Source organism: Tursiops truncatus, chromosome 2, assembly GCF_011762595.2.
Source record: "Tursiops truncatus isolate mTurTru1 chromosome 2, mTurTru1.mat.Y, whole genome shotgun sequence".
Lineage (NCBI taxonomy): Eukaryota > Metazoa > Chordata > Mammalia > Artiodactyla > Delphinidae > Tursiops > Tursiops truncatus.
In genome coordinates this window covers 134590901-134616693 of record NC_047035.1, presented here as the reverse complement: position 1 = coordinate 134616693, position 25793 = coordinate 134590901, and the positions used below count along the sequence as shown (strand labels likewise).

General features: G+C 40.8%; 1 protein-coding gene across 11 annotated transcripts in view; it reads right to left on the bottom strand.

Annotated features, from left to right (window-relative positions):
- The window catches only part of AKAP13 (A-kinase anchoring protein 13), a 350062-nt gene that overhangs the window by 102694 nt on the left and 221575 nt on the right, over positions 1-25793 (bottom strand). Inside the window, exon 1 of one of the 11 annotated variants that reach the window (XM_019945707.3) lies at positions 14680-15467. The exons of the other annotated variants lie outside the window; for them this stretch is intronic. Within the exon in view, the coding sequence (XP_019801266.1) occupies positions 14680-14760 (81 nt within the window). The 5' untranslated portion in view covers positions 14761-15467. Of the gene's footprint in view, positions 1-14679; positions 15468-25793 lie in introns of those variants that run through there. 11 annotated transcript variants of the gene reach the window in all.

The window sequence follows — 25793 nt, the reverse complement described above, 5'->3', positions numbered from 1 at the left end:
CCTATTCATTTTTGACAAAGATGTCTAGGTATTCCAGTGAGGAAAGAATAGGTTTTTAACAAATGAAGTTACAAAAATTGGGTGTTCATGTGAAAACAAACAAATAAATCTCCCCCAAATCTCAAACTTTATATTGTCTATAAAAATGAGCTCAAAATATATCTAAATGTTAAACTTAAAACAATGAAACTTATAGAAGAAAAGAGGAGAATGTTTTTTGTGACACTGGGTCAGGCAAAGATTTCCTAGCATGCATTAAAAAAGCATGAAAAAACCTTGTAAATTTGACTACGTCAAAATTCTTTTAAAGTCTTGCTCCTCAAAAAGCATTGTTAGGAAAATGAAAAGGCAAGCCACAGACTGGGAGAAAATATTTACAAAACATGTATCTTCTAAAGGACTGGTAATTAGAATATTAAAATACACATAACAACAACAACAACAAAACCTCTTACAATGCTGTAAGACAAACATGCTTTTTCACATAGGCAAAAGATTTGAATAAACATTTCATCAAAGAAGATTACGAATGGTAAATAAATGCAGGAAAAGATGCTGAACACCGTTAATCATCAGGGAAAAGTAAATTAAAACCACAAGGAAACAACAGTCTACAGCCATTCAAATGGTTAAAATTAAAAACTGGTAATTCCAAGTGTTGCCAAAGATGGAGCAACTGAAACATTGGTAACATTGCTGGGAGAATGCAAAATAGTAAGTCACTTTAGAAAGCAGTTTAGCAGTTTCTTATAAAGTCAAACATATATTTATAGACAACATAGCAATCAATCCCACTGTGGTATTTACCACCCCAAAAATCAAAATATACCTTTACACAAAGACTTTTACTGGAATTTCATAGCAGCTTAATTCATGATAACCCCAAACTGAAAACAGCCCAGACTGTCATCAATGGGTAAACGAATTGTGATACATCATTCAATGCAATAGACTCAGAATCAGAAGGAATGAACTACAGATACAAACAACATGGACAAATCTCAAGATCACTATGTTAAATTAAAAGAAAAAAGCCAGACAAAAAGACTACCTATTGTATGGTTCCATTTATATAATACCTTAGAAAAGGCGAAATTAATACAAGAAAGTGTATTAGTGATTAACAGGGACTGGAGGAAGAGGCTGACTGCAAGGGGACAGGAGAGAACTGTAGGGGTGATGGAAATGTTCCTATCATGACTGTGGCAGTGACTACACAATTCAAACATTTGTCAAAACTCATCAAACTGTGAACTTAAATTGGTGAGTTTTATTGTATATAAATTATATCGCAATAAAGCTGAAAAAATGTATCCCCAAAAGAGAAGTATAATATTTCATTTTAGTTTTTACCACTCCCAAACACCTTAACATTATAATCCTCTAGTTTCATTAACACTGAAACAGTCAGTGGATTCTAAACAATGTAAGTAGGAGTATCCAAACAAATTACCAAGTAGTTGAATATTTATTATGCTCAAAGATGATTTTACTTAACGGTTTCTACAATATCATGTGTACCTACTGGTAAATTTCTGCTCTTTGGTGAGAAGATACTAAACTATATTGGTGAGAAGGACCAACAGTTTTACTAAGTATGCTACGTGGGATAAGGTAGAACGCTATGGGACATTCTGTCAAATTACAACTGTGTGACAAAGAAGAAATGCAAGGAATTAGGCTGCTTGCAAATAACCATGAAACAAAACACCAAATCATTCGCTCATTTCAGCTCTTTCACCGGTTAGAGAGGAGAGGAGGTGGGGACCAGGGGCCATCAATGTTTCAATTCCTGGTGTGTTACAAAATGATGCCCAAAATTTGAAAGTTATCTTGAATGGAAAAGAAAATCTCCAGCAGGTTCCCTGAGATTATGCAAAATATCCCCTTTCAAAACACAATCTGAATGTGCCTAAGGAAGAAACCTCAAATTCAGTAATGTTAACAAACCCTATCCACATCTTTCAAAGAACTGAAACAGCAAATTTTCTTTAAAAACAAAAAAATCTTCCATTTAGTGAAGGATCTTCTTACTGTGAACTGCATCTCATTTGAAATGAGCCAAAGTTCACTTCCAGTGAAGTAAGTTTCTCTGTTAACAGGAAAAGCAAGAGTCCAGAACTGCTGTACTTTTGCTCCATGAATAGAGCAACAAATTTAAATGGTAACAGAAATAAAAAAGCAGTTCCTTTAAACAGCGAAGAATGCCAAGCCGCTCTGCATTATCAGGACTTTGCTCTCTCCCCTTCCATGATCTTCAACACCTCTTCAGTCAACATTTTAGGAAACTTTGTTAAAATTCTTTATCTGAGAATGTTTTTCGTCACCTTTTCACACATCATTCCATAGCCAATAAGTAAACCAAACATTCTTGCCTTCAATATTTGAGGGACTAATACTCTACACTTTTCATGTAATTTTAGGCATTTGCGTGTTACAGAAAGTGAGTTATACATTTTGCAAAATAACATAATGTAAATAATCCATAAATATTTATTTAAAATAATGTATTACTTAACAAAAATAAAAAGATTTAAGAGTATTACTTAAAATAATATATAATAAATACTGAAAGAAATTAAAATTAAATCAAACCTCTAACTAAATACACTAATTTCTGAATAACAAGGATGAGAACATATTAGCAGTGGGAGGCAATTCCCCATGGGTCTCCCCTTTTTCTGCATGTCTTGTGAGCAAAGGACACTGACTGTCCTTTTGTTCTAGACTACCTTTTCAAGAATGTCTATGTATCAAACAGCCTTGGAAGATAGAGATATTGCTTCTTTCTGAAGCAATGGGCAGATGTGTTGAATCAGAGCAAACGTCAGGTAGGCTTACTGCCCAATGTAAAAATTCCGGTTTCCTAACGTTGGGATTCCTCAGCTGTGACAGAGCATCTACCTGGGCCCCTCCGTATTGCCCCCGTGAGACTAGGGAAGCAAGAAGAACCAACGAGAAGCTAAGCTGATGTTCATGGTGCTTTTTGAACGATGAGTAATAAATTCATCTGTCTCTGACCCAGGAGTTCCCTGACTTCAGCCAGCAGCCATGAAATTGTCAGGCTAACTTGGTACCTTACAAGCAGGGTAAAATCTCAGACCCATCACATTTTGACAAATTAGTCTATATTAAACAGTATTAAAACACTTAAACACAGTGGCAGCCAAAAATCTCTCAATATGATCACACCTATGTGGTGAAAAACTCTAATCTGATTCAATTTTTCACTGAGTGGTTATGCTTGAATAATGATAGAGAGACAACTAATATCCATTTTAATTTTTCTATAGCTTCCTGAATTTTAATGACTGTGTTACTTTTTAAAAAATTTAATTTTTATAAACGTGGAATAGTACAGAGTTCTCATACACAGGGTCTCACCAGTTTCTTCAATGTTACATAATCACAGTACATTTGTCAATACTAAGAAACCAACACTGGCACACTACTATTAATTAAATTATAGACTTTGGATTTCATTCATTTTTCCAATAATCTTCTTTACTGTTCCAGGATCCAATCCAGGACACCACATTGCATTTTGTGTGTGTATGTGTGTGTGTAATTTTGCATTTTAAGACCTTTATTGAAATGTAATTCATATACTCTAAAACTCACCCATTTAACAGAGTTGTGTAAGCATCACCACTAACTAATTTTAGAATACTTTCATGGCACCAAAAAGAGACTGAGTAGCAGTCACACCCCACCCCAAACCCAGTTCTAGGCACTCAGTAATCTACTTTCTGTCTCTATGGATTTGCCTGCTCTGGACATTTCCTATAAATGGAATTGTACATTATGAGGTCTTTGGTGACTGGCTTCTTTCACTTAGCAAGAGGCTTTAAAGGTTCATCCGTGTCTTAGCATGTATTAGTACTTAATCTTACTGCCAAATAATGTTCCACTGTATAGACATGCCCACATTTTATTTATTTATTCTTCAGCTGATGGACATTTGGGCTGTTTTCACTTGCTGGCTGTTATGAATAATCCTGTTGTGAATAACCATACACAAGTTTTTGGTGGACGTGTTTCATTTCTCTTGGGTATACATCTAGGAGTAGAACTGCTGTATCATATGATAACTTTATGTTTAAAATTTTGAGGAACTGCCAGACTTCCAGAGTGGCTGCACCATTTGACATTCCCACTAGCAACGTATGAGTGTTCTAATTTCTCCACACCCTTGCCAACACTTGTTACTGTTCTTGTCTGTGTTTTGGTTGTAGCCAAACTAGCAGGTATGAATGGTACCTCATATGAGTATATGAGATATACTTCCAACCTTCCATTCTTTCAAAATGAAAAATATTTTTTAATCTATTGGTTACTTTCTAGGAAAGGAAGATTCTATAAAGACACAATGCTAAGCACCCTCAGATTTGTTTCCTTCCTTCTTTTATTAAAAAAAAAAAGTACTAAATAGGGACTTCCCTGGCAGTCCAGTGGTTAAGACTTTGCCTTCCAATGCAGGGGATGTGGGTTTGATCCCTGGTCCAGGAGTTAAGATCCCACATGCCTTGTGGCCAAAGAAAACAAAACATAAAGCAGAAGCGATATTGTAACAAATTCAATAAAGGCTTAAAAAAAAAAGTACTAAAACCTTCTGTGTATCAAAACATTGTGTCAAGCCTTAAAAGCAGAAGTAGTAAAAGAACTGAGTCCTCAAAGAACTCATAGTTTATGTGAGACATGGAAATGTTAAGTAAATAAGCGTTCCATAGCATTTTGCACACATCAGGCACTGAAATGTGTGCTGACTTGGACAAGGTGTGCTGTGACCAACAGAAATGGGAATTAGAGTGAATGGGATACTCTAATGACAAACCATACTTGAAATGCTTTATACATTTCTGCCCAGGTCACAAATGTGACATACAGACACTGGGCCAGAATAACAACTCTTCTCTTTCACTTCATACAAGGCATTGCACAATATATAGAGGGGGGAGGTCAGAGATTGCCACGCCCTTGTAGAGGCAGGAGAATTCAGAGAGATGAGTTTCACAGAAGTTAACAAAGCAGAGGGCTGAAAAGAGAAGGTAGGTCCACAGTGCCAACTGCTGCTGAGAAGTCAAAACTGATAAATTTTTGAAAGGAAGTTACTGAATTGGGCAACTGTGAGGTTTGTGGTGAGTTTGGAAAGAACAATTTTAACAAGACAGGTGATACCAGAATTAAAACTGTAAAACATCTCCTTATATTTCTAAATTCATGGTACTTTAAAGTTTGCAAAGTATTGTCACCTAGATTTGACCTTTTTCCTGTCCCACAAGAAGGCACACTACCATTTTCAAGAAGAGGCCACACACTCAGTGAGGCTAGATTTGGGGATGGTATAGTTGTGTGTGAACTATATTGTACTGGTAACCTTATCTGCTCAAAAGACTGTAAGCTTCTTGAGAACTGAATCCCATCTTTTATTCCACGGATCTCCCAATGAGTAGATGGTAGATGCTTAGCGAATAATCTTTGAATTCCTTATCATCAGTGACTTTACAGAGAACTATAAGTTGGGAGAACCTTCAGGATTATCACTCTGCCTCCCTTTACTAGCTCCATTCAAGGGGGATGGGGGCACATCCCCCTTTAATAAGAGACTCGAAGGAGGTAACACAGCACTTAGAGACAGAGTGAGGACCCAGTTTTCCTCACTTCCAGTCCAGCGCTCTTTCCCCATCCCTGCAAATGTCTCTTCTTATTCTTAACTTTGTCTCAGAATTCATATTTTGTTTAAACAATTTTTAATAGCAATATGAAATTGGATAAGTCTGGCAAATTGCATTTAACATCTCTGGAGAAGATTTGTTGGAAAATAGAGTCAACGTTCAATTTAGACCAAAATATTTAGAAAATAAAGTATTATCATAACGCAACAACTAAAATATGGAACTGTGGGTGCCGATATTCTGAACATTGAAATGCTGTAATTGAAAGAAATGTTTTTTGTTTGTTTTGGCTTTGTCTATTTCAAGGAGCCTGCATTTTCAATCACTAACAGTTAATTACCAATGATGTACTGAGAAGGCTCACTGTCTCTAAGTACACAAAAAGCTTCAGGAAATCTGGCAATGATGCAGTTCCAGTCAGTTCCTTCTTTGGAATTAGGACTCATTCACAAACACTGAAAGTAAAACCTATACTGAAAATTAGTAAATTTCAGGTAAATCAAAGACTTCCTCACCAGGAAAGGATGGGGAAATCTAGCATAACAAGTCTTCCTAGAACTATCTTGCTGATTCATTCACACGTTGGCCAGTCTGCTTTTGGGGAGTACTGTACCCACTTTAGGCAAGGAACAGTGTCAAGGTACAGCAATAGAAAGACGAATCATGATCCTGATGACAACTGGCACAGTAGGTCCCACAGTTTTAAAGTATGAGGGACCTCTCTGTTCATTTAAAATGTCAAGGGTTACATCTGCCTCCACATCCCAGGATGACACACGTATAACCATACGGGTCTAAGGCTTATCAGACCCCATGAAATAACTTACAAACTGGGGACTACAGGTTGGGAAACAGACTAGTTTGTGAAATACAATAGGTAAACTAGTACCTGAAACCCAGAGAGGTAAGGAAGTCTCTAGTATAAAAAAAGATCATTTCTGGCTCACAGATTTGGGAAAAGCTTATTAACTAAGCTGGTGGTATACGAGGTAAGCCCTACAGGGGGTGAGGTGTGCTTAAAAGAGAGAGATGGTAAGGCAGGGCACTCCAGCCACGTGACAAAGAGGATGAGCAAACAGTCAGGACGCTTCAGAGCTGGAGTGCACAGCCTTTGGTGGCACAGACTCCTTCAAGAATCTGAGGGACGCCATGGACCCTTTCCCAGAAACACACATGTATGTGTCCAGTCAGTGGTTCTGGAGCACAGCTTTACAACTCAGAGCAGAGACTTTTCCTTAGATGTTTTTGAGGAGCACGAAAAGCCCATGAGTGTCCAGAAGTATAAACTGAGGAAAGAAGAATAATGGGAGATATGGCTTTGTTCTCTACCAGGGTGGACCCCTCTCCCCAATTTTATAAGCAAGGGAGTGAAAAAAAAATCAGTATTATACTAGGAAAACAACTGTAGAAATGTACAGATAAAATCGGACAGTGGGGAGGAAAGAAGCAGCATGGGACATCCAGGACACACAAGACCAGTCAAGAGGGGCCCAGACTGCTCTGGTCTGGAGACAGCGTGTGCCTGGACTGGGGACATGGCCTTTGGAGCACAGAAGAAGCAGCAGGTCAGCAAGCTGGTACAAAGGGCAGAACCCACAGAAATAAGAGAGAAAGAGGAACCAAAAATCCACAATTTAACAGACTTAGGAAATCCAGAGGAGATGATGATGGTGCCTTCTATCTGCCTGTGTTGAGTTTTAAGTGTTAAGATGTCTTCCAAATGGCTAAACAAAGTTATGATTATTGAGAGAAAGGTTGGAACTGGCTTCATCTGTTCTTGAGTAAAAGGTGAAAAGAATGTGTAAGAGAGTAGAGGCAGAACACACCAAGAGAAAAGACACACTGAAGGCAGCACGCATGTTAGATAACACACATCTACAGATGAAGCAGCTTGGAAAGCTGGCTTCTTACAAACATAAACAGCATAAAATTGAGCGTGGATTAACAAAATGAAAATAAATCAAAACACAGTGAGCTACCACATCACACCCGTCTTTGGATGGCTGTTATTACATACACACACACACACACACATCACCACCACCACCACCACCACCACCACCACCACCACCAACAACAACCACCTCCAGAAAATAACCAGTGTTGGTGAGAATGCAGAGAAACTGAAACCTTTGTGCATGTAAACTCCTGAGAATGTAAAATGGCACAGTCACTGTATAAAACAGTAAGGGGGTTCCTCCAAAACCTAAACAGAATTACCTTATGATCCAGCAATTCCATTTCTGGCTACACACCCAAAAGAATTGAAAGCAGGGACTCAAGCAGATATTTGTACACCAACGTTCACAGCAGCAATATTCACAATAGACAAAAGGGGAAAACAACTCAAATGGCCATCAACAGATGAACGGATAAACGAAAGGTAGTACATACATGCAGTGGAATGTTATTCAGCCTTAAAATAAGGAGAGAATTCTGACACATGCTACAACATGGAAAAACCCTGAAGACCTTATGCTAAGTGAAATAAGCCAGTCACAAAAAGGACAAATACTGTATGATTCCACTTATGTAAGATACCTAGAGTTGTCAAATTCATAGAGCCAAAACACAGAATAGTGGTTGCCAGGGACTGGGGGAGGGGAGAAATGAAGAGTTACTGTTTAACAGGTACAGAGTTTCAGTTCGCAAAGATGAAAAAGTTCTGGAGATGGACAGTGGTAATATAATAGCTGCACAACAATGTGAATGTACGTAATGCCACTGAACTGTACACTTAAATGTGGTAAATTTTATGTTATGTATGTTTTCCTGACCCCCCCCCCCCCCAAAAAAAAGGGAGTGTGCAGCAGTTAGAGAGAAGCGAGCTTGTTTAGAGAAAAGAAGCCACACAGTCAGAAGGAGCATTGGTAATCTGGGCCAGATGCTACCAATCATGGTCAATGCCATTAACCAGAAGACAAACTCCTTATGCACGGAGTGTGGAAAGAATGTCAAAACATGTATCAGCGTTTTCAACCACATCCTGTATACAGTAATAGCAACACCAAGCAGATCATATTCATGTGTGAAAAATACTGTGCTTATTATATATGAGTAAGCTGTTTAAGATATAAACTGGATTACAAAACATCTCTCCCGCTTTTTGCCCGGTTTCAGAATCACTGATGTGACAGATAAATTTACCCTGGTCTTGGGGCTATTTTTCAACAACTCCCCTGTTTCTCACTCACACAATGAGATAACTTAAAGGCCACATACACTACGTTGCTCCACCTTAAACATTTTCAGAGTGCCTGCTATGGGCCTGAGAAAATGCCAGGCCCTGATTATAAACATGACAACACACCTCTTCTCATGTTAGTCTCTTTTCCAAAAGGTGACTTCTAAGACTCAGGTTTCTATATTACTGGATGATGACCTGGTTCTCTGTACTACCGACACTCTTCTTAGCCAGCTCTGAGACTAGGCTTGGAAGAAGATTCTGATCGCCAGCAGAATTAGGAGACAGACTAGAAAGAAACAGCAGTATTGAGACTGCTAATAATTTGAGCTTAAGAGAAAAACAAAGATAATGATTAATAATAAGCCCCTTTATCCAGGTTTTGCCCTATGGAATCTCTGAATTATTAGCAAAATACAGGATTGGCAACTGATTGAATGGGTAGGAGAGGAAACAGTTCAAAATGATTCTGAAATTTTGTTTAGCAAGTAGTTGGAAATGAGGAAAACAGAGATTTTGCCACTAAATACTCACATCTTTTGGAGGAATAAGTTACCAAAAACCACTTTCTGGCTCTGACTCCATTTATGATTCTGTAGCTAAAACACAAACTTAGTCCTTTGTCCACGTTCTATCTCCATGACAACCAGACCATGGACACTACAAGTACTGAACATCCAAAGTCCTGGTGAGTTATAGTGCACATGGAACACGGGATAAGAGAAGTTAATTCAAAAGAAATGTCGATCCATCCTGGTAATTTTTCATTCCTGTCACGAAGCCTGGGATCCCTTGTGATTATCTAAACCACACCTAAGTTGCGTTCCCATCAGTCTGAAAATAGAGTTGTACATATTTTCAGTGGAGAGAGAACTCTTGTTTTTGGCAGTGTTTCTGCTACTGTTTATATCTGAACATCCTAATAATACAGCTCATGGTTACACCCAGCCTTCCCAGCCATTGCCTGTATTTACTTCCTCTGCAACTGTCTCAGGAGATCTAGCCAGAGTTACAAGGCTGGAACAAAAGGAAGCAAAAACCCCTCCATCCGGACATGGAAGCCAACACTTGAGTCCAAGTCTTTTCAGGGAATCTGAGTGTAACTGAGCAGACAGGCATAGTTGTCTTCAATCCTTAGCCTCCTTATGTCTTTTGTTTGAAGCAGCATGGAAGTGTCTTAAAGCAAGTAAACTTTTTAAAGGATGTGTATTTCTCTGGAAAATGACACTGGAGTTAAAGACAAACTACTCCTTCTGTGCTTTCACTAATGAGGTCAGGTGGCCTGCCCAAACATCAAGGATGGGGAGGGGGTCATCCTCCTCCGTGAACATTTTTATTCAATGCACACAAAACATGGTTGCAAATCTTTTAACCATTCATCTGATACTCTGAATTACTAGCGACAAAGTAAGTTCTCAAAAAATCATCAGTAACATGAAAAATCATGTTATTATTAGTAGGCAATGTTTTTCCAGGTACCCAAAGTAATAAAACTAGTAAAACAGAAATGGTCCCTGTACTAAAATCAGTTTAAGTCAGCAGTTAATCCTAGATTCCGACTCCCCTCTTTCTGGTATGCTAGTTTTGCAGTAAGTTCCTGTTACTTGGTATCCTCTTGTGTTAGGAGTGGTCTCTTACTCAATGCGCTCATGAGTTAGCTACTGAACCGCGTCAGACAAAGGGTCCTATCATTCACCAACTTGTGAGGTCAATACTAGCTTTTTGAAGGATGCTGAGGAAAATGGGCATGTTGATACCAAAGGGCCTCTGCCAAGAATTAAAATTCTTCCTCATCCCATTCTGTGCACATGATTCATAGTTACCAACCACTTATTGATCATTAGAGCCAGAAGGCATATATGCACTGGGGGAGAGGGGTAACCAATAAGGTGAGGAAGAGAAGTGTGTATGCGTGTACTGGGCTGGGGGATGGCGGCATGGGTGACCAAAGGATACTATCAACCTACACCTTATTATTTAGAAAAAAATTCAGAAAGGAGGTAAGATTTCAGAGGATGCTGGGGGCTGATGATGGGAAGCAAGAGCTGATCTGAGGATAAAGACCAGTGTGCCCAGCCTTAGGGAAATCCTAAGAGATGGCTTTGATGCAGAAAAGCTACCATGAAACTAACTGTACAGAACTCACAAAGGGAACAGATCAGAATGTGGAATAAGCCCAAGAAAGTATGGGTATATAAAAGAGGATGAGAATCTTGAAGTTAATCTACAGTGAATTATTCAGATGCCAATGGGAGGGACTGGAGTTGTAAAAGTGTGATACCAAAGGGATAGGCTCACAATCTAAATTTTGTGATGACTGTCATAATTCATCTCTCTGTTCTTACCCCCATCTCATCAGCACATTAAGTACAGTTTGCATAACATGAACAAATATTAAAAGATTAACTCATTCAATTCACAAAACTTATTGCGTATTTAGTATGAATGAGGGACACTGTTTAGATATAGTGAGTAGATGAAAAAATTACAAACTCCTTACTATAAAATAAAGCAATCTTCCACAGAAAAGGAGTGAGAAAATATACATGATCACTTGAGAACTGAAGTGGCATATACACCCAATATAATTATTTAAAAAAAAAACCACTGGAGTGGCATGGACATATATACACTACCAAATGTAGAATAGATAGCTAGTGGGAAGCAGCCGCATAGCACAGGGAGATCAGCTCGGTGCTTTGTGACCACCTAGAGGGGTGGGAGGGAGGGAGACGCAAGAGAGAAGAGATATGGGAACATATGTATATGTATAACTGATTCACTTTGTTATAAAGCAGAAACTAACACACCACTGTAAAACAATTATACTCAAAAACACTGATTAAAGACACAAATTCAAAATGGAAGATAACTGGAGACCACTTCTGAATGACGAAAAATCATTCTAAAAATTGTGTGGCAAAATGAATTTAGATGAGATCATGCACCTGTTCAAAGTGTTGTAGAACGAATTCCCGCACTGGGGAAAAAAGTGCTTGTGATAACTTCTAAGACTTCTTCCGATAGAAAAAGTTAGATTTTTAAAAATACGTATATATATATAAATAAAAATTGATATACATATTCATGTAATAAGAGGAATTGGCTGACTCAAGAGACCTAGGGTAGCAAGAAAAAACATGAACTTTGAAAACAATCAGATCTGGGGTTGCATCCTATTACCTACTATGTGTGAGCTGTGAGAACTTTGGAAAATTACTGACTCGCCGAATCTGTTTTTCCACATGTAAAATGAGACAAACACTAGGAATGATGTAAAAATTAAATGCCTGTATCTCATACCCATCCACTTATTACCACTTCAGACCACAAAGCCATTTCAACATGCCTGGACTACCATAATGGCAGCCTAAGTGACTCCCACATGCCGGAATGATCTAAAAAAATAGAGAAGTAACATATCCAAGCAAAGCAAACTCCTCACCATGGCTGTCAAGGCCCAGCCCTCCCAGGGCCTGCTTATGACTCCACCCCGCTTGCTCAGTATTTTCTCATCACAATGGCCCTGCCCATTCTTCCCTACCTCAGGGCCTCTGTATCTGCCGTTCCTTCTTTCTGGAACGCCTTCCCTTGGTATAGCTCCAGCATCTCTTTATCCTCTGGAGAACAGTTTTTTAAATGTCAGCACCTCAGAAAGATCTTCTATCTGAAATACGATTCCCATTATTCCCACAGAACACACTGTTTATTTCTATCAAATCGCTAACAGTAATTTGTACTTTTTGTTTCTCTATTTACTGCCTGTCTTTAAGCAATACGAGGACTTTAAAGACCCGTGTGCCCCTTGGACCTAGCACGTCTGACATCAAACAGGTCATTAGTATAGTTTTCATGTAGAGCTCTCAGTGATGTCACCTTCTCTGTCTCCAAAGCAAAGAATCAGAACCAAACTCACCCGTCTCATTTCAAACTGAAAATAGCGTATTTTCAGGACTCTTTGTGTTTACTTATTTGTAATAAATGCTTACTTTCTGAGAAGTGAAAATCTTCCCTTGCGTAAGGGCCGTATGGTGCAAAAAAATAATACAAACACAGGTACATCTAAAAAAAACCCCTAATTATGTCCTTTATTAGCTGTGGCCTTGTGGAAAAAAAATCACATCACTCAAGTCCTTTACGTTCCTCACCCTGGCTCAGGAGAATCCTCAATCTCTTCATATGAAGGGGCGGGGGGAACCGCTGCTGCCTGACCAGTCAGTCTCAAACAAAATAACATACATAAAAGTGTTTTGTTAAAACTGTAAAACAGCATCTACGAGGCCAATAAGCCTGTGCTACTTTAGCCCCATTCCTGAGGGCTTTCATGCCCCATGAGAGTGAAGAGCACTGAACACTTCAGCACTATTTTAAATGTACCATACTCCTTGTGATACTCAGATTGAGATTTTCTATCCTCCCTCCCCTCTTTTCCTTCTTTCTTTTTCCCCCAGACAGGTAAAATCATAAAGAGTCAAGCATATAAAGGTTCTAAAAACTAGTCTCTCCTAAACATGAGGTCAAAAATTTTAAAACATCACTGTGATTTCACAGCGGAAATCACATTTCAGAGAAACTAAAATGAATAATATCTCGGATCAAGTTCAAAATGCCAAGTTGCCCACTGCTCTCAGCCTTGGCCTGGCATATCAAACCACCACCTGACAGCGATCATGGAGGGACAGACGCCACTCCCTCCACAGTCACAACTCCTCCACCTAGCCCCTCGTCCAGCATGGTAGTGTTATTTCACTGACTTCTGTGTCTAGCCTTCTGAGCCGTTTCTTGGCCTCAATGCACCAATGAAAAGAATTCAGGAGTCCCAAGTAATACACTGAATTGATAAATCAGTACTACAGCTCCACTAGTTCCCTGACCAGGGCGATACATTACTACTTTGCCTGGACTCCCCTGGCTCCACACCTTCACAAGTTCAGGTACTGAGGGTCTCTTGGCAACTGTGAAGCACTTGGTTGGCTTCCAATTTCCCCTGCCTTTGCCAGAAAACTGCTAAACTTCCAAAAAGTGCTCCTTGAGTCGTCCAACATTCCCAGACTCCCATCTTATGGCTGGAGGAGTCCTTACTAATTTTAGATTCAAGGATGCCTTCTGTGAGCAATCAGCCATCCAGAGTCTCCGCCCCCATCCTGCTTAGACACCCAGCATCACTACCGGGAGAAAACAAACAAATACAGCAATTAACATTCAAAGGCTAGCCCTGAAAAGCAGTCAAACAAAGCCAAAGGGGCCACTCTGCCACTTTAATAAATAGACTGACTGGAGATCCTTCCAAAGGAAATAAGGACTGTCTATCTTTCCCCTCAGAGCTGTGAGGAGAGACGGCAGAAGCAACAGATAGAAAAGACTCCGGCAAAAGACAAAGAGACAGAGGCAGAAGGAGAGAGACTGACAGAGAAAGATTCCCCCCCCCCTCAGATGGGGGCCTGGGGTTGGGAGGAGAGGGGTGGGGATGACAGGGACAGAGGGACACAGACATCTGAGGAAAGGGCAACTCTGAAGGTGAATTTCTCCGTCTGTGATTTTCAAGAGTATGAGGTTCTCCTGAGCATAAGAATCCATTTTAAAGCAAGTAAAATGACACTGAAACAGTAAGCGGCTCAATGCTGATTCTGAAGTCCCCACTGTTTCTGTTCAGATATTCTAAGAACCTTAAAATCACCAACCCAACCCAACACTCCCCACTGTTCACACACGCACACTTCTCAGCCATTCTCCCAATACAGGGGGGCCAGGGAATCCAGCTACTGGATTCACAGACGAAGAGCCTGAGAGCTTTGGAGTGGATGGAGTGTGGCCCCTTACCTTCAGCAACACCACGTCCACAGTCCTGTCCACCTTGGAGATGTCACATAGGCTGTAGCGCCTCTTGTGCCGTTCATACATTTTGTCCAAATGCAGAGGAGAGGAAGTAAGATGCAGGAGACGTACCCACTGTCAACCTGGGGGACCACCGCACTCCCGCAAGTCCAGAGCTCCAAATTTCTTACCGTGACTTCCAGACTTCTTTATGTAGAAAACCCTCAAAGGGTCAAAAAATGAATTAAAGAAAACCAAGCAGAATCCCAATTCCTTGAACGGACTGAGAACTTCCTGGCCAACTTCAGAGCACTGGGATGATGAATTTACAATTTACAATTCATAATATGAACAATAAATGCTTCCAGATGCTATACCTTAGGCAGATCTTGACCGAAAGAGAAGCACACACCATTTCCATCACTGGCGATAATTCCAGTGGAAAAATTAAGAATTAACCGGCTACACATAACGGCTGACGCATGTGGTGGAGTAGCCCAAAGCAGGCAATAAAAATCCAGTATGTACTTTGTCAGGAAAAGAGAAAGAGCGAAGAAGGGAAGACAACTCTAATTTGAAGGGATGATAGGAAAAAACTCTCTCATTAAATCCTCTTCTTGCTTATAAAACAAAGACAAGGAAAATCAATTTTTCCTCTACAGGAAAAAAAAAAAAGTTGAAGCTCTGAGATTCTGTTCAAAGTAAAGAGTCTTTAGTCAGCCTCTTGCTCGCCAGGCGGTAGGGCTTGCTTCTGATTTCAGCTGAAAATATCTAATGACAGCAGAGCGAAAGGAGGGGAAAAAAAAAAAAAAAAGACCACTCCTCCCTTCTTGTTCCCTCCCTTCTTGGGCGCTGGCCCTTCCCTACCCCAGACCCCTCACCCCTTTTCCCTGCCTCTCAGGAACGTCACTACTTGCCCTTTCAGCCCTGCACCAGCAGCCTCGGAGGCTTGAAAACCTAATGGCAGTGGTGGGAACGTGATTCATCCACAGACGAAGAAGGGAAAAACAAGGCTTCCTTTTCCAACCCGTTTCCTCCTCCTCCCCTTTCTCCTCCTCACGCTGTTCCCCATGAAAAAGGCTCTGTCAGGCATTTCCAGATGTACCCCAAGCGCTCTGATGTTGGGGGAGGTATGGTAATAAAGGGAGGGGGTGTCATCCTAAACACCACAGGCAAGTTCAACACACTTATCTGTTCCACGAAACTGGGGAAATTGAAACTACACAAGGCAGACACTGCATCTCCCTGCCAAACGCAAGTCAGTGATTTAATATGAGAAAAACGCTAGCCAATATTTCAGGGCTATGTTTCCAGGATCCAGAAGGGGTTACAGAAGTGACTGACAAGGCTTAGAAATCATCAAGAGGTCAGCTTTTTTTTCTTGGCGGAGAGGAAGGGAGGGATGGGGAGGTGGTAGGAGGAGCACTTTAAAGAAAATTTTAGAGGAAAGGAGTAGAATGACAGGCACGTGCGTCAGTACGTTGTGTGGCTAAGAAGAGTCACCTGGCTGGGACTTCTTCCCCTCTTGAAGGCCACCACTCACATTGACTGAGCCCAGGGTGTGGCTCTACCACTCTGTGCGCCCGCTCTCTTACTATCCAAGAGCCCTCCAGCCCCACCCTAGCCAAGATTCTCAGGGGCAGACCTGTTCTAGAATTCATTTTCTTACCTGGGCCATAAATGATCTGGGAGGGAAAGGAGGAGAAGGAACTGAGGGGGACAAAAAGGGAAGAGTGGAGAAAGGAAAACTCCAAAGATGTTCTCCTTCGAGGAGCATTAGGCAGCTGACATTTTCCTCAAGTGGCCAGAGGAGTCCTTGGCTAGAGTGTAAATGAGGGGACTCAAACATCACAAGTGGAAGGAAAAAAGAGATTTAATACTTAAATTTCTGTCAATATCACAAACAGAGCTGGTGAAGAGGCTTTCCAGGAGCTATGAAAGGGGTAGAGAAGGTCTGATGAGTCACCATCTCCTCTGGCCAGGCATTCAAGTAGCTAACCAGCTCAAAGGAGAGCAAGGCAGCGAATCCTGCTAGTACGCATCTCCCCCTCTACCTAACACACCGCAGCCGCTGAGCCCAGTCCCACACTGTTCCATCCACCGCAGGGAGGTAGATAGTCCCTCCCCTTCCCCACACGCCCTCGGTGAGCCTAGTTCTGTGATGTTACCAACGTGGACAGTGAACCAGATGTTGCTTTTCATTAGAGTGATGATGGGAAACAGTAGAAACAGATGATTAGAGAGAGATTAGAAAGTTGTAAATAAAATTCTAGCTCAGGCTTACCAAAAGGGTGGGAACCTGTCCGGGGATTTACAACTACTCTGAAACTATGTGGTCTAGGGCACAAATCGAAAGGTCCTTTAGGCTTTAGTGTAGGGGAAAATGGATAGTTTATTATCTTTTCTGTACGAACTTTCACCAAGCAATAATTTAGAACTCTCCTTCCTCCCCATATAAACACAAAGCTGCCACCCCTCTGTCCTCAGTATGGTTTATTCCTCACTGCTGCTCCCTTCTGTTTTAATTAGAATCAAATGTTTCCTGCTTCCAAGGTTTCCAGGCATCTCCCTAAGGATCATAGATGCTTTAATCACCACGGAGCCTTTCTATTCCCAACCTCGTGTAACTCCTGACTTAAATAATCTATATTGATTTAACAGATATTTTGTGCCTTGCAGCAAAGGCAAACAAAAGAAACAAAGAACAAGGTCTCTGTCCTCAAGAAGTTTATATAATTAGAAACCTCTTTCAAAGTTATACTATTGTCTGAAATGGCCGAGATTACTGTTTTGAGACAAACAGATTAATTTCTGTATTTCGGATGATCTGCTGGTTTTGTGCTACAGGCTGGAAATCGAGACTTCCTACCTTTTCTGTACACATAAACATATTAAAAGGATTTGGAATTGTCCTTGAGTATTCTGTTCCTTCTTGGAGAACAAATTCTCTGGGTAGGGAACACATACTCTGGGTGGGGGGAAGAGTCTGTTTTGCTTTCCCCTCTGGATTTGTTCAGCACTCTCCACAGAAGACTGAGTCTATAGTCCAGTGCTTTTGCTGCTGATGTGACAATTCCAAGTTTTTATCAAAAACATCTGGAACCACTGAAGAGTTACTCTGTTAGGATTTTGAAACACAGAAACCAACCATTTTACATCCAAACCATAGAGCTGATACCTATGAATTGTCGCTTTAAGAATATTCTCCTTTTCTTTAATTTTGGGAACTTGTAGTAAAATATGTTTATTATTTACAACCTCTTACAATAGTAATTATTCACAAGATTAATCATATCTCCCTTCTTTCTGTGTCCTCCATCCCACTCTCCAGCCACAACAAGGAGCCCTACGTTCTTCAATAGAAGCTTCAAGTGCTTAAAGTCTGTTCATACCACAGGCCCAACATATACTCTTAAGGATTCCAGAAAATGAAGTATAAAAATATTTTATGCATTTGAAGTTAACTAGAGCATTTCTGTTCATGAACTAAATTTTCCCTTGATATTTAACTCTTAAGGTCTAACCCTTACCCAAATTATTTCAGCATTCTTATGGGTCAACTCTACTTGGCTCCTTTTGTTTCAGTTAAGGCAGAACCCTATCTAAAGTCTCACAGCAAAGTTTCTGAATTAGGACACCACTTAGTGGGTATATGAAAGATCCAAACAGAACACAAAGGCCAGCAAGCACTGGGGTGGGGAGAGGGGTGTCTACTGCTACTAAAACATTTGTCCTGTACCCCAAAGTGAACATGAAGTAGTAGCATGTCACTGGCTAAAAGACCCACCAATGATCAGTTTTGTCTCTGCAAGGAGCACAAGGTGAAAATCAAAGGTTCTTTCCATTCCTAAGTGTGCCACTATCTCACTGAGCATCCTGGGATAATTAGTTTGACTCTTGGACCTGGGTTTCCAGAACTGGAAAATGAGAAGGGCTGGACACTAGATCGTATCTGAAGTTCCTTCTTGATCGGATATGGTCAGTCTGAGACTAACAAATCTTTATCACTTGCCATATAGCTCACAGGATGTGGGAAGAGGCAGAGGAAAAAGAAAAAGGGATTGAGAAATTCTCGCAAAATCTGTTGTAGAAAACGCAGTATATTCTTGCTTAATTATATTTTCCACCTCCATTTTTCATGTGAAATGAAAAGGAAGGAAACGTCTACCACAGTCAACAATTATCATTAACCTATGATTTCAACTAACTTAAAAAATACTGAGTCATCCAGAGCTACACATTTGTTGGTAGCAAAGTTTACTAAAATATAGATAAAACATTGTATTATTTTTATTATTATAGCCTCCATGTGAGCAACTCCAGTCTGCTTAAAATAACAGTCTGCTCCAAATAAGATGTTTGAGTAATTGAGAGAAGACGGGAATTATTTACAACAGCTGCATTGTTTCCAGCGAGGATTTCCTTTTTCATTTCAATTTAGGTGTTTAAGCACTACTGGTCCAGGAGAGGAAGGCCTAGGGCCCCCACTCCTCTGGCTTTTCTTCCACTCCCAGATTTGGAGGTTCCAAGAAGGTTAAAAGAATAAAGGAGAAGGGGAAGGCCTAAAGGGCAAGCAACGGGTCAACCAGCAATTCTCCTCAAACTACCATCTGGCAGCAGCAGGCAGCTCCTCTGCTTTAACCCTTTCTTGACTTCTTCAAGAAGAAACCTTAACACAATTTAGCTGGTAGCAGCAGGTTGTTTGACAACAATAACATTAGCAAAAAGTAATTAAGATGGAAGTAAGACAAGACAAAGCTTTAAAAATGTCTCTTCACCAACCCGTGCTCCTCACAGGAAATAGGTCTCGGGGAACAAGCACACAAATGTTAAATTTTACTAAAATTACCAACAACTTGTTGAAATAAAAGGCAGGAGAAGGGGAGAAAGGGAGAAAGCCGAATCAGAATTCATCTGGAAAAGTGGTGATAGGATAGTTTAACCTCTAGGACAGGTCTTCTGGGGCAAGATTTATTAATAACAACATTCACTGAGTGCTTCCTGTATGCCATGTGCTTCCACATGTACAATTTCACTTATTCCTCATAAAAAGCTACAGGGTGAAACATCACTGTCTACAGATGCAGAAAAGTCCCACTCAGAGTTTAAGTCAGTTGTATCAGGTCACACAGCTAATAAAATGAGTCTGCATTAAACTCGGTTCTGTAAATCTTTTTTTCCATATGCGTCTTATTTTGCCTTGAGTAATCCCCTAAACTGAAAGAAATGAAACTATCATGGAGAAAATGTAAGTTAAAATTTGAGGAAAGAAAACTTAGAATTCGTTACTCGTATTATTGGCATTCTTACATTTGATTTTATACAAATGCCAAAGGATAGAAAAAGATTTTATTTTTTCAATAAAAATGACAAATGGTTCCTAATTTTAGAAAGTACAGGTAGAAAAGTGTGTCATTACATTCAACGGACTCAACTTCTTTGCCAACATTTTAATACTTGATATTTAATTTTTTTAATAGCTTCTCACTATTGGTAATATGTTATAATAATCAGAATGAACACATCCAGCATAGAGACTAAAAGATTTCTGGATACTGACAACTGTTCTCTAGGTCTCCTTTAGAATGAATGGGTGTACTGTTCCCAGTTCTCCTCTTGGGAACAAACATTAGTTACTTCTTATGGCAGCATTTCAAACATCTGAAGATACTTATTACGACTCGCTACCCTCCCCAAAGCTTCTCTTCAGGATCATGGTTCCCACAACTGTTCCTCATGCCACAGGGTACCCGACTGAGGGCTCTCAGTTAGTCGGTGTCCTTCTTGTGATGCAAACACCAAAACAAAACCCTCTGGTGTTGAGTACACCGGGATGATTAAGATCCAACTGGCTTTCTTAACATGAATACCACACCATTAGAAGTATATAAGCTTGTGGTGAAGTAAGTCACTTCTCATATCTTTTCTTAGTTGGACGTGTCAAAACAGGTCTCCTCCATACTATAATCTTGTGATTTTATTGTAAAACTCACTTTACATCTTTCCTTGTTTGAAGTGTACTAGATAATTTGTAAATATTTAATTTTTTAGGTTGAATTTTCAGTTTCCCAACGAATGTGGCTTTAAAATACATTAGTATTTTAAAAACCTAGACTGCTTAAGGATGCTAAAAAGGGCAAATTTACTATCAGTAACAATTTAAACAACCAATAAGTTTTACATGGAAAATCCATAATACTGTTGTGATTGTAAACTACAACTTCTCATGTGTCACTGTCCTGAATCTTCAACAAGCTTTTCAGTAAATGAAATTCATTCAATCATTAGACAAATATTCATTGAACACCTATTTTTGGCACTGAGAATATAACAGAGAACTAGAGAGACATTAAATAGTTACAATAGTGTGTGTGAGAAGTGCCAGAATAGAGGAATCACAGGGTACTACAAGAACATCTCCCTTCAGATGTAACATAAACATCTGTGTCTGGAGCTCGGGAGAGCAGCTGCGGCTGGGCACACCAATTTGGAAGTCAACACACAGATGTGACATCGAGAAAACAGAAAGAAAGAACGGTAAACAGTGCCAAATGCTGTGAAAAAGTCAAGCCAATAAGAGATCTGGGTTTTGGTATGTAAATGTTTCATGGACCTTGCTTGGTGAGGGCAAGTTCCGGTGCAGTAGTAGAGTGATGAAAGCTGAATTTCAATATTCTACCATTTCACAGGGGAAAATTTAAGTTCTGCCTGTACACTTTGTTTGCTTTTTCCAGTTTTCTCCTAAGACATTTTACCCTTCAGACAAAGTGCCTTAGTGAATCATAAAAATATGGTTGCTACAGGATGGCTAACCTGGAAATAAACACTTTAGTGTGTAAAAAACTTTCTGAGGGGCTTCCCTGGTGGCACAGTGGTTGAGAGTCCGCCTGCTGATGCAGGGGACACGGGTTCGTGCCCTGGTCCAGGAAGATTCCACATGCCGCGGAGCGGCTGGGCCCGTGAGCCATGGCTGCTGAGCCTGCACGTCCGGAGCCTGTGCTCCGCAACAGGAGAGGCCACAACAGTGAGAGGCCCGCGTACCGCAAAAAACAGAAAACAAAAAACTTTCTGAGAAGTAAATGAAGCATTAACAGAGAAAAAGGACCATTAACACAAAGTGAGTTCTATGCCCGTTCTTTCAATTCTTTCCAAGAGATCCTGTCGCAGAGACCAAAAGAGAACACTTGAGTGCACACATTGCATCTTCGTCAGGAATATGAACAAAGGTTTCATAATAGCTAGAGCAGGGAAGCAGGGCAGACAGTGTTTTGGCGAGGAAATGGAAACAGAAGGAACAGCCAACAAGTAAGAAACTCCCTTTCCATATGATCATCTATGGAAATAAGAACAAACCTCACTCTATAAAACAAAGGCAATGAGGTCAGGGAAACAACACTGACAATTATGGACGAGAATTTCCTCATGGGAGTCTGTCATCACCAGCATGTCATGGCCAACTAGTAGCCAACTAGCTAATATTAGCCAAATTTATTTATCTGTTCAACAATATTTAAATCTCTGCCGAAGTTATGGTGCTCTGTGAGGTGTTATGAGAGATATGAAGATGGATGAGGCATTTCTGGGACCTCAAGGAAACACAGCAGGGGCAATGGTATGAAATATAAGACGGCAGGGGTAGTACAAATGAAATGTAGGGTTTCAGCAAGGAATAAAGGTCTCTGACTAAACTGATTAGGCAGAAAAGTTTCATGAAGGTGGTGGTTTAACATAAAGGGACAGAAAGAGAGAAAATGGGAGGGAGGAGGCAGGCATCCCAAATGAAGACTGTGAGAGAAGGTGCAGGCGTTGATGCGCAACAGGTAGGACAGAGGACGAGCGAGCCGTCTACTACCTGCGTCAGATTCCTGTGAGAGCAGTGCTATGGACCTGGCCTGGAAAAGCATTCACAGGCTAGATTATGGAAGCATATGATGCCGTGCTAAAAAGTTCAGACTCTATTCAGAGGCAACAGGGAGCCATCGAAGATGTGCCAGCACAGAAGCGGTATGATTTGTGCTGTAATTCAGAAAGGCTGTGCAAGCCTCTAGCCTCATCAAGTCTAATCTCCCTTGTCTGGGTATCATACTATGCCATGATCCTTATCCAACCTCATTTGCTGTCACTCCTCAAGATATGTAAACGGGTGATCTCTCAAGGTTCCACAATTAGGATATGGGCTTCTTCCTACCTCAGTAACCCTGGCTCTTAGGACAATCGTGGTTTCTGGAATTCCCTACCGTGTCTCTTCCACCTTAACCACAATCTATCCTTCAAATCCCACTTTTCTAGTTAGGCTCTCTGCCTGCTCTAACTCTCCTTCTAACGCTGTACTGTGAACTAAGGTGGTCCTTAGACTCTGCCGCACTGACTTTACAGTGCTCTGTCCTGTGTTCTTCCTTGTTGCTGCTGCTGCCTCATGTTAGTCTTACTCTAAGTAGAATGGTGACTTCCTTAAAGGCAACAGGTACTTTTTAAATCTCTCCCAGAGTGCCAAAAACAGTACTAGACATCCAAAGGCTGGCTGAGTTACTGATGATGCATTTGTTTCTTACCACAATCATAATCCTAAGACTTTTCAAAAGGCTGACCAGATTCAGTTATTACAGGAGAGAAAAAGTGTTTGTCACTGTTAACCATACACAAAAGGTGAGTAGTCTAAAAGAGGTTCTAGATTTAAAGGATAAAAATCCTGGCCAGACATGAAAACTTGTGTTTAAAATAACCATATCCTTAGGAAAAATTTGAATCTCACATAAAATGAGAATGTGCTACTTTACTCACCCGACTTATTCTTATTCTTCACTTCACAGCAAAAAGAACAGCTCTAGCACAGTCAGTCAGTCAGACAAGCCAAAAAATGACTCAATTTCCCATGGAAGACATCCCTCATCCCTCCCAGGCAAACACATGCCAGTACACTCAAGCCTTCCCCAAACATGAAGAGGTATAACTTGCTCTTTATATCAATTGTCCAAAAGACAAAACAAAGGGAAAAGAGAAAAATCCTTCAAGAAGAAAACCTACTTTTTAACACTACTGTCAGGAGATAAAAATAATAAAGACATATAGTTTTTTTTTTTTTTTTAATTTTTGACTGCACCATGAGGCATGTGGGATCTTAGCTCCCCAACCAGGGACTGAACCCTCGTCCCCTGCATTGGAAGGCAGAGTCTTAACTACTGGACAGCCAGGGAAGTCCCAAGACATATAGTATTGATAAAAGAAAAATGTTGCTATGAGGAATAAAGGAATGAATACACATAAAGTATTTTGTATAATGCCTGTGGCATGAGTATTATATAAGTGTTAGTTGCTATAATATTTTTTATTTTACTATCATCGCTACATCTTTGCCTTATTTTTTAAAGAGGTATTTAGTCAGCCTACAAGGGAGCATATAAGAAAAAAACAAGTAACTGAAAATTCTGACTTAAGATACAGCTGAAAGAAGAAAACACCTCTGCTTTGATTCAGACCACCATGCTCCCTCTGAAAATATTTTGTATCATGAGACAGGAAAGAAGACAGAGGGAAAAGTTAGGTTCTCTTTCCTCTGATAAGGGGAGAAGGTAGGTAGCTGCCCCAGAAGCTAAGACTAAAGGAGCTACTATGCATCTGAATGCCAAGCTGTTTTATACAGAAACAGTTCTTTAAAACTTAAGGTCAAGATAGGACTGGGAATTCAAATGGTAGAGTTAGCCTTGGGAAAAAAAAAAGAAAAAAAGCCTCTTTATCTGAAGCAAAGGGAAAGAAGTAAAAGACAGATATTTATAGATTTTTTTCCTGGCCAATCCCCAAGTGCCTAATTTGGATGGAACTCAAAGTGTCCCTGAACAGTCCCCACCCAGTGTCACCATCGGGACAGACAGCATGTGGCTCTTGGAGGTGACTCTGGGAGGAAAGCCTAGCACCATGCCAACCTCTCGGGTCTCTCCTCTCACCTCTCCTTGGAAAACTCTTCCACTGCAGTCACACGAGTCAACTTACTGTGCTCAGATTAGCTGTGACATCTGGCTGCCTCCACATCCTGCACCCTGCTCTCCTGTTCCCCACAGAAGCAAAACCGGTCAAGTCTTTAAGACCCCTTCAAATGCCATCACATCCTGATACCTCCACTGAACACCTCAGTCAAAAAACTGGCCTGTTGGGACTTCCCTGGAGGTCCAGTGGGTAAGACTCCATGCTCCCAATGCAGGGGGACCGGGTTCAATCCCTGGTCGGGGACCTAGATCCCACATGCACGCCGCAACTAAGAGTCTGCATGCTGCAACTAAAAGATCCCGCATGCCGCAACAAAGACCCACTGCAGCCAAAATAAATAAATAATTTTTTTAAAATGTGATTCTGGGCACAGGAAACCACCACGGCCGGGAGCGAATCCGTGGCGGCGGAAGTGGAAACCCCAGCAGCCCGTCCCCCAGAGCCTCGGCAGCGCCCGCGTAGTCGGCTGTGCTGGAACCGGCAGCCCGCGAGTCAGGGACGAGCAGCTCTCGCGGGATTTTCTTTCCCCATAACCTCATTAACACAGAGTATTATCTGGCTTTTGACCTTCGCTAATCTGGTTCCATCTTCATCTTTACTAAGGGAGAGAGAAGGCTTATGTATGGAGGTTGTAGAATATATTTGAATGCTAACGGGAATGATCCAGTAGAGACGGAGAGAACTGAAAATTCAAGAGTAAAATCCCTGAGATAGTGAGAGAACAAGATTCGGAACAGAGTGCCAGAAACCAAAAGACACCATCAACAGATCCACAGTTCTGAGGAATTTAGATCTACAATTCTAAAGAATTACCAGGAGACATTTGTCCAGGGGCAAACACTGCAGCAAAGGGTCCCAAGATACATCTACGCGTGGAACAACTCCTACAGAACACCTACTGAACGCTGGCAGAAGACCTCAGACCTCCCAAAAGGCAAGGAACCCCCCACGTACCTGGTTAGGGCAAAAGAAAAAACTAAACAGAGACAAAAGGATAGGGACGGGTCCTGCACCAGCGGGAGAGAGCTGTGAAGGAGGAAAAGTGTCCACACACTAGGAAGCCCCTTCGCGGGTGGAGACTTCGGGAGGCGGAGTGGGGGAGCTTGGGAGCCGCGGAGGAGAGCACAGCAACAGGGGTG